This window comes from Heptranchias perlo, chromosome 18, assembly GCF_035084215.1.
Source record: "Heptranchias perlo isolate sHepPer1 chromosome 18, sHepPer1.hap1, whole genome shotgun sequence".
In the NCBI taxonomy this organism is placed as follows: domain Eukaryota; kingdom Metazoa; phylum Chordata; class Chondrichthyes; order Hexanchiformes; family Hexanchidae; genus Heptranchias; species Heptranchias perlo.
The window spans coordinates 14,116,178-14,134,102 of record NC_090342.1 but is presented as its reverse complement, the minus strand read 5'-3'; the positions used below and the strand labels follow the sequence as shown (position 1 = coordinate 14,134,102).

The window sequence follows — 17,925 nt, the reverse complement described above, 5'->3', positions numbered from 1 at the left end:
CCTGGAACTCCCTTCCTAACAGCACTGTGGGAGAACCTTCACCACACGGACTGCAGAGGTTCAAGAAGGCGGCTCACCACCGCCTTCTCAAGGGCAATTAGGGATGGGCAATAAATGCTGGCCTCGCCAGCGACGCCCATATCCCATGAACGAAAAAAAAAGCAGGCTCAAGGGGCTGAATGGCCAATTCCTATTCCTATTGTTCCTATGGCGCTCTAGCTTTGCATTTGCTTGTAAATCCCCAACTCCTCCCTGAGGAGAGGTCAGGTTGTCACGATTAGCAGGAAGAAACAGTAAATGACCGATTGAAGGGAAATGGATAAATACTTGAAGAGAAAAAATTTGCAGGGCTACAGGGAAAGAGCAGGGTAATGGGACTAATTGGATAACTCTTTCAAAGAGCCGCCAGAGGCACAATGGGCCTACTTTGATACTGTGATTCTTTCTTTCTCCTTTTTGTACATTTTTAAGAGTGGTCACTTGTGATTTGTTGCTGTCTAATGAATGATATGAGTCAATCAGATGTAACTGTGTTGTACATTTTGCATGTGTGACACTTTCAAGTGTGACAAGTGTAACACTTTGAGTTACGACAGACCTGGTAGATGTATGTTTTTACTGTATGTATAGATATAGCTCTGCACACAGATCTATTTGAGTGTATCTCTATATTTGTTTTTGTTATCTATTCAGGAATGGGATTGCAGGTCATAGGGATAAATAAAGGCTAAGATAATCAAACATTCCATAGAAGACAATGCTGCTGGGGAATGGGGAATCCCATATATAGAGGACAGCTGGACAAGATTGCATAGTGGAGACATGGTCTGCAGTTTTGCTTGATTTGTCAGGACATATTTATGGAAAATTTATCACTGGAGATCAAAGAGAGGGAGTAGTTTTCATGGCATGTGAAAGAAATGGGAATAATAGGCCAAATGGCTTTTTATCATTCATGTTTTCTTATGTATGTGTACACATACACACACACTGAGTTTCTGAAGATGCCTATCAAAAATGTTGGGCGTTTCCTGCTTCAAAGATCTCTGAACTTTGCAGGAGAGGAAACATGTTCTCAACCATCTGGAACTCCTCATTGTTCTACTATTCCTTCTATTTTTCATTTTACTTATTTTCAGATTATTCCAGACAACAGATAAATATCAGAAGCATCAGTTATAGACACAAAGATTTACTTCTCATTGCTACCAGTATTGCAAAAACCAGGCAGGTCATGTAGCACACATTAGTAAACATTACTTTTAAGGCCTTGAACATTCTAATGCAGAATTCTTTCTTAAGTAGTTAATTTTTCTGGTTGATACTCTAGTCATCAGTTACATAGTAGGCAGATATAGTAGTTAACATCGTTAATATTGAAAGAATAGACAGGCACAAATACATTCGCTGAAGAAGAGAATTTGTCCCCTATATAAGGCTTTTGTCAAAAGTGAGTCCTTGGATTCCTTATCTGCCTCTGATGACCCTTTTATCCGTGCAGTATCATCATGTTTATAGTTTCAATCTGAGCTTTTGAGACAGGGAATTGCTAAATAACAGGTGACATATGTTTTTGAACATAGTGGGATTAGGAGAGAAGGTTTACCTGCTTGTATGCTAATCAATTCTGTTTAAATAACTAATATGGTTTTTAATGGCTATATCGAAGATGATTGAAAATGGTGGTAATGCTAAACTGGCATAATTATTTTCCGACATTATTTCCCCGTGGAGAAAGGATATTGTTTTGACATTTGTGTTGATGCATGTGTATCAAATGGATAATTTTAATGCCAATGTTATAGTCCAGAATACAATGTTAGGGTTATATTAAAGTTTGTTTTATTCTGTGTTTTGTTTTTATACATTGAAACATAATCCATGGGCAACATGTTACATTTGCCAAATTTAAATTGAAGAATATTAGCCATATGTAAAAACTTGCTCTATATTGTACAGTCAACATATTTCCTAAAAATATTTTACCAACAGAGAGAAACTTAAAAAAATTACAAATGAATCAATGTTTAATAGCATCTGAATGAAATAAATTACATTGTCAGCATTGCTGTAGACATGCTATATTTCATATGTTGGTGTCATAACTGCTGAAAATGTCTCCAAACAAGTGCTGGTCCTTGAGAGTTATAAGCACCGGTGAAGCCCGAGGAACAGATCGCATGGACTACAGTATTAACATGGAGCAAGTTTACTATTTGTGACCATTGGGAAACAAAGGTTCAGGTGTCTTTTTTGTACTGTACAGAGTCAGAGTGTGGAGCTGTCTCTAATAACTCCATTTTCAGATCTGGGACTCTGTTCTCAGCGGTCTGACTACGCTGAGATGTCGATGAAATTGCAACATATTTGCACATAGATGCTTGTCCTATATTTGTTGATTTTCTTTCAGGGCCATTTGGAGCAGTGTTGTTCAGGTCGGAAGTTGAAAGTGGTTTCTCTTGTAACGTCTGTTCAAGCGAACATCCTTGTGTAAGCAATTCTCTCTCTTTAGTATTTCGCCATTTCATTCTTCGATTCTGGAACCAAATCTTTACCTTTGAGTTGAAAACATCAATAACAGCATTAGTGTTAATAATATAAGTAACAATGGCTGGCCCGCATTTCATTAATCTAAACCAAGTATGCATTTATTACAACAGTTTCATCAAAATAATTTTAAAATTACATTGTTAAAAAGAATTTGGATGGCACCAATACCAGTTTGGAAGTCCTAGACAAAAACAAAAGTCTTTCTTAAGAAATAAACAAAGTCTAAAGCTTCTGAGTTAAATAATGAACGAAAGCCCTAAAATAGGCAACCAACTGTAACATGTAACAGCACTGTGGAATAATGTAAAGCTCTCTACAAGGTCATTTTCAATAGTTTTCACTCCTGTATTCCCAGTATTCTTTCTTTTGTTTGGGTAAAATTTGCTTTAAGGAAGTGGTCATCAGCATTATTCACAGTCTCCTGTCATAAAAGTGATCAGAAAGTATTTAAGATACGAATAGACCATCCATAATGCATCATCATGCCCAAAATGTGTTTAGGTTAACTCTAAATTTAACCAATTATCAGAGTTTTTGAAAATATACTTCATTTATCTCCCACCTAAAGAGTAATAAGTTTAAAGTCTAGCCTCAGCAGACTCTGGAACTCACTTGCCTTGACCAGGCATGTCATTCAGCAGTTGAACTATCACACCACAATGAAGAGCTCCAGCTTAAGCAGAAATCCTGCCCCTACATTGGGTAGTAATAACACTTTCCATAGAGAAATCTGACAATGTCTATCGTGGCCTGCAAACTTAAGGAGGATGTGTGTTGGGATACTACAATGGGGAACAGTTGGAACATAGTAACAAATTATATAAATACAACAATGTGATTAAAAGGAACGTAGATGTAATTTAGTAGCAAAGTCGGCTTTGGCATACTCTGCAGCCTGGTTACATAATGGGGTCAATTTTCGGATGGGCGAGCGGGTTCGTTCGTGGCGGGGGGGTGGGGGGCGCTGCTAAAATTGGGAATTCCCGGGGCGGGTCCAGAGCCCGGCTCCAACCCGCCCACTTCCGGGTTCCCCTATGACACACTTAGATGCACGCGCAGCCCCCGCATGCGGGACTCCCACTGGCAATTAAAGCCGGCGGGATCCGACTTAGACCAATTAATTACATAGTTCAGGTCGTTTGCAGACCTGATTGGGAGGGTATTTTAGGAGGGGTGGGATTTTCATGTCAACTGAGCATGTTTCCTGTACTGGGGGAAACACTCCCAGTCGAAACAGACGTGTTGCAGCCTGTGGGAGCAGCAAAGGTCCATTAGACAGGTGCGGGGGGGAGACCCTCACTCATTGCAGGAGGCCACTCTGTCACTTTGGACAAAGTTTGGCCTCCACCACCCTCCTCCTCACAACAAAATTCACCAACTTGAAACCTCAACCCCGGTGTGCAGACACATTTACCTACCTTGCGGACCCCCTCAAACATACATATTCCAGATGGGGGCCGCCATAGCTGCAGTCATAACCTCATCGGAGGACGAACAGCATCACCAACCTTGCAGGCCATGCCGTCCACCTCTGACGCATGGAGCTCCACAACACAGTGCTGTGACACATCCACCTGCACAGCAGGAGGGAGGGCAACCGCAGAGAGAGATGCATTACAAAAGGCATTACCCTCGCCACAGGGTCTACAGACCGAGGCTCAGCTTCCTGGACCTCTCTAAGGAGCAGTGCACATGGAGGCTCAGAATCACTCGACATGTAGTCGTGGACATCTGCAGCTTCCTTGATGCTGAGCTGCTCCCGGCTGGCCTGAGCACCATCTTCTTACCTGTCGCTGTCAAAGTCACCACTGCCCTCAACAACTTCTCCTCCGCATCCTTCCAGGGTGCCACCGGGGACATCGCCGATGTCGCTCAGTCGTCTGCACAAAAGAGCCCTGCAAATACACCTATACCCACACTGCAGTGACCCATGGGTGGAATTAAGTGTGGGTCTTCATGGTGATCCTCAGGAAAGGGAATTATTGCACAAGCCAAAGAAAATTTGCAAAGACGTGGCAGTACTGGTGATAACAAAATTTAATGCGGTTGGCAAAACAAACAAATCTAAATGAAAAACATGACATTCCGTCATACACCCTTTGTGCTCACAAAACCTTAGCCTTACGTTTACGGGAACCCCTATGTGGTGCTACCCCTGTGGCTTCAGCAGAGGTAGTGGCAGGTTGCTCTTGTCCACGCCCTGACCGATGAGATGCTTTGCACTGACGCTCTCTGGGTTTCGGTGCCCATGAGGGCCCCTCCAAAGACTGCTCCACCTGCACCTGTGCAGGGGCAGACTCGGCCACCTGGAGAGGGGGCAGCATCGCGGGTACTGGTTGAGAGGGGGGCAACGGGTGAGACGTGGGAGTGCTTTGAGTGGCGTCCCCACTTCCATGTCCCCTTTCACCATCATCCCTCTCCCGGCCCAGGCCCACATCACTCCTTCCACCCTGCTGGACGACAGTTTGGAGGACTTGTGTGAAGGCTTAGAAGGCCAGTTATAAGGTATCTGTCAGCCTGTTTAAGGCAGCAGAATGTTGCTCACCCTGAATCCGAACGGCCGTTGTCAGGGCCTGAATGGACTCATTGTTGAGCCATGCTTGAAGCTCGATGGAGGCTAGCCTTCCCTCCATCGCAGACATTCCCGCACCTACCTGCGACACTATCTCAGAGATGCCTTCACGTCCCTGTGACAGTATTCCATTCGTGCAGGAGTTGGACTCCACCATCCTCTGCGCGATTGTGGAGAGTGCGCGTGGCAACTGTTCCAGTACCTCGGCAATGTGCTGCTGCCCCTCGATGACTCTCCTTTTCATGGCTGGCCCCCAGGATTCAGCATCTGGGTCCAGCTGAGCAGAGGCTGGAGAAGTGTGATCCCACCGACGCGGACTTTCCACGGCTGCCCCTGCCACCAGGGTCTGCTCGTGCTCACATGTGCGTGGTGACTCACCATGTGCAACCCCAACTAACTGACAACGGGGATCCACCGAGGTATGTGTATCTGCGCTGGTGGATGGCTGGCTCAGATGTGGTGATGCCCCCTCAGAGGCCAGCAGATCCTCTGAGGAATCACCCTCCGCGGTCGCAGATGGCCCTGTAAGAGAACAGAAAGCAATATTAAGCATGTGGACAGATGTTGAGATGCAGCAGATGCCAAGTGATGTTAAGATAATTCGCTATCATGAGTGCTGAGTGTTAGATTTCCGTCACCAGCCGCTTGTGCGCTCCCAGTCTCGGTGTCCGCCACGGACAGGCACTCCAGCGTGCGGCTTATTTCTATTGCCTGCTGCTCCGCGTCTGTTAGGACCACCTGGTGTGGCGGGCCCCCTCCGGTCCTTGCCCTCTCCCAGGCATTCTGGCATCTCTTCTCCTATCAAGGCAAAGTACAGAGAGGCGTGATTGAGTGATGGTTGCATAGTGACCCGCTGCATGCATTGGTGTGGGATGAGGGTGACCGTGAGGGAGATGCATGGGAGGGTGCATGTGAGACATAGCCATGAGATTGTATGAGGATTGGGTTGCGTTGTAGTGTTCGAATGGGAACTGAGGCAGTGAGTAAGTGCAGGCAAGGTGAGGATGATGGTTGAGTGGATGTGAGGAGTGATGCGAGAGCATTGTGGTGGCAGTGCAGAAGGAGTTGTGTGGTGGTGGAGGTGATGTGGAAGACGGAGTGTGGGAGAATGCGCAAGTATACTCACTTTGGCTGACCTGGTTAGGTCATTAAAGCGCTTCCTGCACTGGACCCAGGTTCGGGCGACATTGCTGCTGCTGCTGACCTCTTCTGTCGCCTCGAGCCAGGCCTTCTTGGTGGCAGAGGCAGGCCACTTCCTCCCATCTGAGGGGAAAATTGTTTCCCTCCTCCTCCTCGCCCCATCGAGCAGCACCTGGAGTGAGGAGTCAGAAAACCTTGGAGCAGCCTTGCTCCATGCTGCCAAAATGTTTTTTTGCTGCAGGAGGAGCATTGGAGGACTGCCCCTTTAAATAGGGCTCCTCCTGCTGACAGCCTGTGATGCGGGTGCGCAATGCGCTCACTGCGCAGGTCTGCAACGGGAAACCCGGGAGCCATGGTGAGTGCCTTCAATTAGGCTGCGATCGCGTGCGAAGCACCCCGAATTCACTGGGCGTGTTACCCACGCGCCCAGTCGACCCCTCTCCTGGCAACCCGCTTCCCTCCTAATATCGGGCCCAATGTGTCTGCATTATGTATTTTAGAATATTTTTGTGGCCTGCGTACTCATTTGTTATTTTTGGATATCTGCTTAGATAATGTCTTAGTAAGTGAACTCCTTGCCTGACTTGTGATACTAAAACAGCTATAAAAACTGAGGACCTCTGAAATCAGGCCATTGTTCTCTCTTGCAAGTTTTTTTTAAATTTACCAAATACACTTGCAGACTTCAATTGTGACGAATGCCAAGATTTTCCAATTGGGACAGATCTCCAATGGAGTGAGACTTCCACCAGCCACAGAGGTGTAACCCTGACCCTGGCAGAATTTCTGAACCCAGAATATATAGAATATTGGGCAACACCCTTGGGCAGCCACCGAGCTGCCTGAAAAATGTCAACATTTTCTTTTTTAAATTTTGCACTCCCCCTCTCCTTGCAGCCTGAGCATGACCACACTCTAACAACAAGTGTACAGGCCCTGAGCCTGAAACAATCCTCTGCCTACACAAGAACCCTGGACACTTGAGCCTAAAAGGCAGCCCTTGGATCCACCATTCTAAAGACATAAAGGCAAGAAGTACATTGAGGAAACATTTCCCTCATTTGCGTAGCTTTTGCATATAGGCAAGCACATTTTATGTCATTGCACCACCCATCAGGAAGTGGTGTGGGGAGGTATATGGTCAGGCACACAGTGAAACATATCCTTGAGCAATTTTCTGGCAGGAAGAGCCTGCGAAATCTAGTCCTAATTTATTGTATTGTATAATTAATATATTTTGTCTCATCCCACTGAAAGTAACCCTAAATTACTGCATTTCTTCTGCAAGTATTGTACCATATGAATTTTCCTTTCTCAAATGTGATCATATAGAATATGTTTTTGTTCATTCATTGATAATCAAACAGTTTAAGATGCTGTCATGTAATACCTGTGAATCTTTAAGCCCAAGATGTGTGGCCAGTTTCTTCCTGTCTGTTTTGCTGATGTATTTCTGTTTCTGAAAGGTTTTCTCCAGTGCTTTCCTTTGTTCCTCAGAAAAGACCACTCTGCGCAGGATTCCTCTTCGCACTTTGCTATGACTAACCTGGGGCCAAAGAGGAAATTCACAGCTCCTGAAAGAACTGCTAACTAGGGAGTAAAATAAATAAATTTAGGAATATAGAAAATTTTAGAAACAGGAAAAGGCCACTTGACCTGGAAAACTTGCCCTTATGTGCTAATCTTAACCCTATCCCTCAATCACCTCTTTCTCCAGAAACATACCTACCTGCAAGTTGAATTTGTTAATATGACTTGCTTCAATAATATTCCTTGGTAATTTATTCCATACAGGGTAGATTTTATAGGAACATAAACACATAAGAAATAGGTGCAGGAGTAGGCCATACGGCCCCCTGAGCCTGCTCCACCATTCAATAAGATCATGGCTGATCTTCTACCTCAACTCCAGTTTCCCACCCTATCCCCATATCCTTTGATTCCCTTCATGTCCAAAAATCTACCGATCTCAGTTTTGAATATACTCAATGACTGAGCATCCACAGCCCTCTGAGGTACAGAATTCCAAAGAATCATAACCTTCTGAATGAAGAAATTTTTCCTCATCTCAGTCCTAAATGGCTGATCCCTTATCCTGAGAATATGACCCCTAGTTCTAGACTCTCCAGCCAGGGGAAACAGCCTCTCAGCATCTACCCTGTCAAGCCCTCTAAGAATTTTATACGTTTCAATGAGATCATCTCTCATTCTTCTAAATTCTAGAGAATATAGGCCCATTCTACTCAATCTCTCCTTATAGGACAACCCTATCATCCCAGGAATCAATCTAGTGAACCTTTGTTGCACCCTCTCTAAGGCATGTATATCCTTGTGCACCCAAATCCCTCTGAATACCAACATTTACTAGTCTCTCACCTTTTAAAAAAAATTCTGCTTTTCTATTCTTCCTACCAAAGTGGATAATTTCACATTTCCCCACATTATACTCCATCTGCCACCTTCTTGCCCAATCACTTAACCTGTCCATATCCCTTTGTAGCCTCTTTGCATCATCATCACAACTTATTTTCCCACCTAGCTTTGCATTGTCAGCAAACTTGGATACATTACACTCAATCACCTCATCTAAGTCATTGATATAGATTGTAAATAGCTGAGGCCCAAGCACTGATTCTTGCGGCACCCCACTAGTTACAACCTGCCCACCCGAAAATGACCCGTTTATTCCTACTCTCTATTTTCTGTGCGTCAACCAATCCTCAATCCTTCTAATATATTACCCCCAATCCCATAAACCTTAATCTTGTGTAACAACCTCTTGTGTGGCACCTTATGGATTGCCTTTTGAAAGTCCAAGTGTACTACATCCACTGCCCCCCTCCTTATCTACCCTGCTAGTTACACACTCAAAAAATTCTTTATGAATAATGCTTCCAGTGCAAAGCAGGCACTGAGATCAGCACTCTATGCATGATTTTCAATCCAGTCCTATCATGCAAAGTTCTGTGCTGGGAATGCTAATTCATAAAATCTACTCTTCTGCCAATTACCCTTTATATGAAATACTTCACTTTACTACTAATTTTAAAATTATATCTGTTGGATTTTGAACCCTTCATTAGTGTGAGCAAGTTCTCTGCATCAACTGAATAATCGAAATAAGCCCAACTTTCTTAAGCTTTCCTCATAACTTAAATTCATGAGATTATCTTTGTTATGATGGAGGTATTATCAATCCTAAACTTCTAATAATTGAAACACCAAACCCAACTTTGAGAATAGTTTTTCCTTCAACACATAAAATTTCCTTTCTTAATGCCAATGAAGCATTGAGGTGTTCAGGATTTTTTAACTGCAAATCTAGATACATTGAGAACCTAAAGATTAGCAAATTTGTGACTCGTAACATCTTTCTATTTTTCATTCACAATTACTTGGATTTCCACCCACTCCTCCAAGCCCCACTCTAGGACTTGAATATACCATCTAGGCTGATGCCTACACAATGAAATACAGGAGGAGTTCTGCAATGTCAGAGGTGCTGGCCTTCGGATGAGATGTTAAACCAATGCCCTTTCTGCTTGTTCTAGTGGATCAGGTTGAATTCAAGATTCTATGGCATTATTTGAAGAAAAGCACTGCGTTCTACTGGCTTCCTAGCAAACTTTCTCTTGACCCAATGCCACCAAAATAGATTAGCTAGTCATTTGTTGGGAACTTGTAATGCACAAAATGGTTGCCCAGTTGCCTACATAGGCAGTGACTACTTAAGTAATTAATTGTACGTGAAGCACTTTGGCACATTTCTGAGAGACAAGACAAGGTGCCATATAAATGCACATTTTGATCTTCTTTCCACTGTACTCCTAGTTTGGCATTGCCTAGTTACAGTACTTGTAAATGTTGCTGCTTATGAACAGAAATTTATTTTGTGCTATACGTTCGATTTGCATTGTAACTTGGATTATAATTTTACATATAATTTCAAAGATATTTGATGGTGGAAAACATGATTTTGTTTTTGTTTGGCATGCAGTAATTGGTGAACTGTATCACATATAGTGGGCCATTCTTAACAAAACACATTTAGAGATTTAGGGATCTAAAATGTATGAAAAATTGTAGAATATTTAATTTGTGACATCCTATACTGAAATTTGATTTATGGTGATTGAATAAGTAAATTTCTGTTTTTATTACTTAGGATGCCAGGCATTTTTACCAGTGTTTTGGGTTCATATTTTGCAATTCCACCCATTTTTCCATGAAAACCATAAGCCTTGATAATAACAGGTTGAGTCCAATAATATTAATTAGAATAAATTTTCATCAGTATGCTTAGTGATTTATTTTTCCAAATCTTGCTGAACTTTACAAAAATAAAATCCTCATTATACAATTAATTAACTGTTAATAGCTAAAGAACTAAAACATTCCCAATGCAATAATAAGCCATTTGATATCACCTCCCAAAAATAGACAATAATTAATAGATTATTCTATAGCTATCCTTATATCTGTATTCCCCCAGTTGGAAATTTTCAAATTATTTTCTTACACTCTACAGTGAAGCCAATGAATTTTGAGCCATGCATATTTAGAGACATGAATTGTCATTAACCATAAGGGCAGTCCAACCTTGACACTCAGTGGAAGCTTCCTTTAAGTATTTGCTCACAAATCAAGTGTTAATTAAAGCATAATGTGGCTTGCAACATCATGTAAATAAAACTATTAAAGTGAAATATTATGGAATAATATTATATAAAGTTGAAACCCTACAAAAATCAGGTTTGCCAATATTATATACTACAGTGGGTTAATTAACTAAATAATTGCAAAATACAAGAATGAATAACTATTATTCATAGAATTAAGTCTGATATTACTGAAAGTCAGGGGGATGCACAAATTAAATTACTATCACTATCAGAACTGATTTGGGGCATCATTTACATGTAAAGGTAATGGATGAATCCGTTATCTATACAACAAATCAGTTTTAGCCTATTTTGTGGGCCAACTTGGATAGTCACGGGTTGTTTTAGCTGCATTAATTTCACTATGAAATCCAAGAATTCAAGGAAAATTGACAGCTAATGGAGTAAGACTTAAAACGTTCATACAAAGACTCTATTTTAATAAACTGTCCCAACCAGTCATAATGGAATCTGGGCTAGACTGAGAAGACAAAACACACCATAAATAAAAACACAAATTTCCTCACTTACAGGAGCTGGCTACTCCAATATCAATCATTGTTCAGAGGACAAATAGAACAATCTATACAAGGCAGACAACCCTTTTGCACATGCACATAAAATACAATCATACTTGAACTTTGCAAATATTTTCATTTTAAAACAGTAAAAATATCTTAAATAGTTAAGTAAAAGCCAAATAAGCAATGCAAGATATTAAGCTCAGTAGATTGCAGGACCTTGAGTTGAGTTTCCTCTCCCATATACATTTTCATCACCAAGACCACCTTTTTCCATGTTCTCAATATTGCCTGCTTCTGCCCTTAACTTCACATTGCCACTGTGCTTCTAATCTATGTCTTTATCACCTCAGGGTTTGATTTCTTTCCTAACCAGTCCCACCCCATTTCCATTCTCTACAAGCTTCAACCCATTCATACTGCTACTGCCATATTCTTGCCTGCATAAAATCCTGCACTTCCATCACCCTGCTCCTTGCCAGACTCCCCATGCTCCTACAAATCAACTTCAAGGCTTTTTTCTCTGCCTTCAAATGCCTCCATGGCTCACCTGATCCTATCTCGGAGTTCTCTTTCAGCCCTATGTCCACATTTGCACTTCTCTGACATAGGTCTACTCCTGGTTCCCTCTCTTCTTTGCTCCATTATTGGCGGACACTCTTTGGGCCACTATGCCCCTGCCCATTTACCTTACCTCTTCCCATTCTGCTTTCAAAAGCCTGCTAAAGATTTCTCTTCCAATGCACTTTTGGCCCTGCCCCTTCATTCTACCTGTTTTTTTTCCCTCCCACTTGGTGTCCGTTTTCTTCTACTCTCAGTAAAATGCTTGGAAGCATCTTTCCCATGTGAGGAGCATGATATAAATGCAAGTTGTTGGGATAGGTCAGCCAAAAGACTTGGGCTTTTAGCTGGCTGGGGATTTAATCACCATATAATCAAAAACTTAGCAATGTCTTTGCTTCTAAGCTCTGTTCATCCACTGACTTCTATTCGGGTAGACAGGAGGGTCTACCGAGATCAGCTAAAGAAAGTCTATAAAAGTCGAGATCATTTATGTTTCAATGAACTGATCTCAATGTTGGTTCGCAGGATCCCCCAATGGAATGTGAGAGACAGGAGCTAAGACTTGCAAACAGAGCTTTATTTATGGCAGTACGAAAGGGCGCTTGACCCCCGTCCAGTGCTTTCTTAATGTAGGCTGATTTGGAAAGTTCATCTGCACTGTGAAAAATAGTGGCGAGGTCGCGTGTGGATGAAGAAAGTGAAAGTGGCGATTGGTCATGGTCCTGTTGGCTATTGTATAGGAGCCGTAGCCATGTAAAACGCTCTGTGGGAAAGTGGCAGCCCCCTGAAAACATCTCAGAGAGTCTCAGCTCATTAAACAGCCAGAATTTGCTGCCTCACTTGTCAAGAAGCATTCAAGTTGGCAACTCTCCTTTCGGAGTTTTTTTTTAAAGCTATTTAGTCACCGCAAATCTGAATTCACTTAACAGCCAGTTTGATTTAAAGCGACATTGCCTTTGGAAAGCTAGCACCGTCACAAATAAATGCTACCAACGCCATAATGTATTTAATACTCGTAAGACGCTAATTTCCTCTTTTATAAGTGCGTTTTATCCAATTTGTTTTAAAATGATCTGCAGAACTTATAAATAAAAGTCATTTTTCCTCGAGGGCAAATAAAGATACATATTATTTTGCGGAAAACACTAGGCTAGATTAAGTGCTAACGACGAATAGATTACTGTAATGCATTTTAAATAAAGTAATTTATAGGTAATGTTACTGTCTCTTTAAGCAACACAAGTCACTGTGGAAATTTACAAAATGTCAGTGAGAAGACTGATTTTTAATAAATTGAAATGCTGACACATTAACTGTGAAGCTGTAACGTGGCGTTTGACTTGTAACCATTTTTCAGACCACATGAAATCGTATTGCTACGGTTTACAAAACAAATCAAGCATTACTGATGCAGCACAAAAACTTACTCGGAAAAGCAGTGGGGGAGACCGGCTGCTGACAGGACCCACCACAGCAAGACAAGAAGAGCTGGGGGAATCTCGGCAGGAAACATTTGGATAAAGCTACAAATAGTAAACAAAAAACACCAAAAATAAATCGTTTCTTTTATAATGAGACAAACATTTTGTACAGCGATTTTCACCCAACATAAAAAACTATAAAAGTATTTCTTAAAATGATTAACACTGAAATACTCTGCATAATAATGAATCAATAACTTCTGGTATCTGAACATGTCCTGTAAAACAAAGGACAGCTAATTTGAGAAGCTTAGATGTGTTGTACATATTACTGCGTTATGCAGATGCTTTCACTGAGTATTTGGCATCCTATGGCAAAATATTATGCTGCAATGGCCCCATGTTTAGTTAATTAGAATTGGCAACGTTTACCCAAGTCCATCAGAACTAGACAAGTATGGAGAAACGGGCTCCAGTGTAGTGGACCTAACGTGACATCCCCATCCACTGGGATTGATTCTGGAAGTTAAAAGCTGAGCTTAGTTTCGGTGTAGGTGTTATCAAATACTCCACCATCATTTCAAAATGTGTAAAATATTTTCTGGAGTAATTAAATGGCGTTTCCACATGAACTTTGTTTTACTCCCTGTAAGTACATAGGACGTTGATTCCCTCCGTGCGCTGTGTGTGGCAAAAAGGAAAACCTGGTTATATGTGCTAACCATAGCGCACAGAGCTCTCCAAGAGTTTTTTTTCAGCGACTTTAATACAAACTCAGCGTTCTTTGCCTTTAATTCTTAATATTAAGAGGGAGGAGGAGAGGGGATCTTCCCCTTTTCTCATAACATTAAAAAGATCCCATACAAACTTTAATAAAATGGGCCATCTGGCTGCTTTTAAACGTGGCTCTACAGAAGGTTTGATTGGTCTGCAACCAATGCAAACTCAAACTGATGCGAGAGGGCCTCCCGGAGGGAATCAAAGGCTGCTTAACTTTAGTGCACTTGAGTGTTAGATCCCCATCTTTTCCGTTTAAAAGCATGTTGTATCAATGCAAAATTGGCAGTGTAAACTCAGCCACGTTTTCAATTATTCTCTGCAATAAAGTTCAAGATAATTCGTGGTTTCATTTGAATAGTACATTTCTTCTCTTAATTATCGATGTTGTTAGGACCTTGGGCTCCAAGGGTTAAATTATGAGGCGAGATTACATAAATTAGGCTTGTATTCCCTGGAATATAGAAGGTTAAGGTGTGATTTGATAGAGGTTTTGAGGATTTGGAAAGGAATTGATAGAGTAGATAAAGAGAAACTTTTTCCCTTAGTGGGGGAGTGTAGGACAAGAGGCGTAACCTTAAAATCAGAGCCAGGCCATTCAGGAGAGAAGTTAGGAAACACTTGGTAGAAGTGCAGAACTCTCTCCCACAAAAAGCAGTAGATGCTAGCTCAATTAATAATTTTAAATCTGAGATCCATAGATTTTTGCCAGCCAAAGGTATTAAAGGGTATGCAGCCAAGGCGGGTGGATAGAGTTAGGATACAGATCAGTATTGAATGGAGGAACAGGCTTCAGGGGCTGAATGGTTTACTCCTGATCCTATATTCCTATGCAAGCTGAGTAGAGTTACATGAAATACGTGAATTTATTTGAAATAAAAAGAAAATGCTGGAAATGCAAAACAGGTTGATCAACACCCAGAAGAAGAAAATCGATTAGTGTTTGATTGTCAGACTGCTGTGTATTTCCAGCATTTTCTGGGGGAGTTTTCAGTAATGCATATTTTCTTTTTAATTTATTTCATATTTTTAGAATTACATTTAAGGCAGGAAACAAAACATTTGAGTGAGTGGCGTTCTAAATTGTGGGGGAAAGTAAACACTTTAGAACATTTTAACTGTAACCAAGGCAGCACTAATTAAACCTGAACAGCTCTTATCAGTTCGATTACAGCTCCAGGAGAAAGTTTACCCTCTCGAGTGTATGGTAGAGCTGCATAAAAAAAATTGTTTTCACTAGTTTTCAAACAGCTTTAAAGGACAATTAAATTCTAGAGGGAGTAGTTTTTGTTCAATACTCCCCCTCTTTCTGGAAGAACACAAGTGTTATCGGAAATTTCTATGACTTTTAAAAGAGAACTAGTTTGGGATCGGGACGTGCTTAGTGTTGTGAAGCCAATTGATCCAAGTTATACCAACCTCATATTCACTCTCTGGCAAGGGAAAATGGAGTTTTGTGTGTGCAAGGTTGTGCGCATGTGTGGAGTCTCCTCCTCCATCTAATTGCTGGTTACATTTTAATGCTAACAGTACTGTTGTTTCTCTGCTAACATTAAAAAATGCAAACAAAATAAGTTTTAAAAAATTTTCTGGAGTCCAATATACATCCCAGGAACATCTTAAACTTTGCTGCAGCCATTGTGAAACCAATGCATCATGATAATCTCCAAGAGGTGATCTCACATCACTTGCCGAAATTCATACATGCAAAATGTATAGTGCAACTGGTCTATTATTGCTGTATTCGAAACATCTCTGGTCACATGGTATTGCATATAGTGGTTGAATAGTATCACGTCTTGTCAGAAATTATGGAGTGGAGTATTTATTGTCTTAAGTTTATTATATCTTTGTATGGTAGATGCAAAAGACATCTGACCACCAGTCTCAGTTCAAGATCTGTGGAGGAAATATGCAATCATCAAGACTGGGCCATACTGCCGAATGCACGTTGTTGCAGGTCATAGGGAGGCGCATGCGCATGCGCAAAGTTCAGCTCCCCAGGCAACTAGTGTTTCATGCAAAAACAGAAAATACTGGCAACGCTTATCAGGTCATTCCGTATCTGTGGAAAGAGCAGACAAATCAATGTTTCAGGCTGAGGCTGAACTGTCTGTTCTCTCCACAGAAACTGACTGACCCGATGTGTATTTCCAGCATTTTTAGTTGTTTTGCTTATTATTGGTAACTATTTTTGATGTTAGGGGAGCACAGACAGGAGCGTTTCCTTTCTCTGAACATCTAAAAAACAATGAAAAGTAAATTTCTAAAGTGCCTCGGCGATCCATGAGACATTCTTAAAATCTGGATTTCCTTTGGGCTAGAGTTATACTGCAACTGGTGTGAACTTAAAGTGGTGTGCGACAGCCTCCGAGAGTGGGGCTGCCTTAGTACAGTCAGAAGGGTCAGATCATGATTTATAGTGCCACTTTTATGTTACTGTTTACCTGAATCTGCTTTGCATCTGTGCCAAAGTGACAGTATAAACTGCAGCCTTGAAGTGCAAGGTCTACAAGCCTAAGTAATTTTATTTACAGTTAAACCTACAGAAACATTTACAGATGAACTTCAATAAAATATTATTTGGAATACTGATTTAGAATATTGAGTAAGTTGCAGCTTTGCTCGTGGGCAATTTCTGAACAATGAATTAAGTCATCCAATAAGTTTAACGCAATCTATTTTTGACTAGACGGTAGCAACAATATAAAATAGGAACATTTCTGCATGAAACATTTGCAGGCAAAATGTAACACAAGACAAAGTTCAGAAATGGCACTGGCAAAACCAGTGGAAATATTAAACATTAAGGTCTTCCAGCAATATTGATATGATCTGCTGAATAAAGTGAAATTGGATTACCTTACCTATTTCAGGGTACGAGACTGTTTGGCTGGTGGGGGTGACTGGAGCAGGCTGGTTGTCTGAGGGGTTAACGAGCTGAAAGGAGGGTCTTGTAGGATGTGGACCTCCCGATGGGCCGATTTGTTCCGCAGTTTGGGACACTTTCACTGGAACAGGGGTTGCTGGAATCGGACGAAGCGGGGGGCTCAAGGGGCCATTTACTCGAAGCAAATTGTCAATTAGAAAACTTTTGCCCAAGTTGTGGAATGTAGGGAGCTGAGGTGAGTTCACAAAGGGAGATGAGCCCAGCACTTCCCAGGATACTGACGGTGTTGCAATCAAACTGGGGAGCATGATGAGAATAAACAAAACGGGGCAACGAATGTGGTCACCGACACTTTTTTTCTCTCTCACTCCAATCAGTTACAAACACAAACGCATCTGAAGATGCGCGTCCCTTGTTGAAAAGTGACTCTTCTGAATGTTGTAACTTTTGGGAAAGTCTGGAGTGAGCCTTGCTTTCTCAGTGCAGGATGTGATGCGATTGGCCCGAAGGTTTACATGTGATTCTGTATTGAGATTAGTAATGTAATTCTGATGGGATGGAAGGTGTGTCCATCTCAGTCTTTACAGAGCAGAACTTCAACTGTAAGGGGAAGTGTTTCAAAATATAATGTTTCAAATAATAATCAGAGCATGTGATTAAAGATCTAAATATTACTTTTCCCGTTAATGTACAAAATATTTAGTGTCTCGTATACTGATTTCTAACCATAAACGTAATATGGCTGGAATCCTACTATATGGCGTATCTGCCTTTGATATTTTATTTATAATTATTATATCCATAAAATTATTTGTAATTTGTTAATTCG

General features: G+C 41.4%; 1 protein-coding gene across 1 annotated transcript; it reads right to left on the bottom strand.

The window, feature by feature from the left end:
• Positions 1-1,853: 1,853 nt before the first annotated feature.
• On the bottom strand, positions 1,854-17,560 carry LOC137334948 (homeobox protein DBX2-like). The gene is made up of 4 exons (XM_068000039.1): positions 17,074-17,560; positions 13,436-13,531; positions 7,653-7,852; positions 1,854-2,555 (listed from the first exon to the last, which is right to left on the bottom strand). The coding sequence occupies exons 1-4, from the start codon at positions 17,402-17,404 to the stop codon at positions 2,241-2,243; spliced, it is 942 nt and encodes a 313-aa protein (XP_067856140.1). The 5' UTR covers positions 17,405-17,560; the 3' UTR covers positions 1,854-2,240.
• Positions 17,561-17,925: the final 365 nt, after the last annotated feature.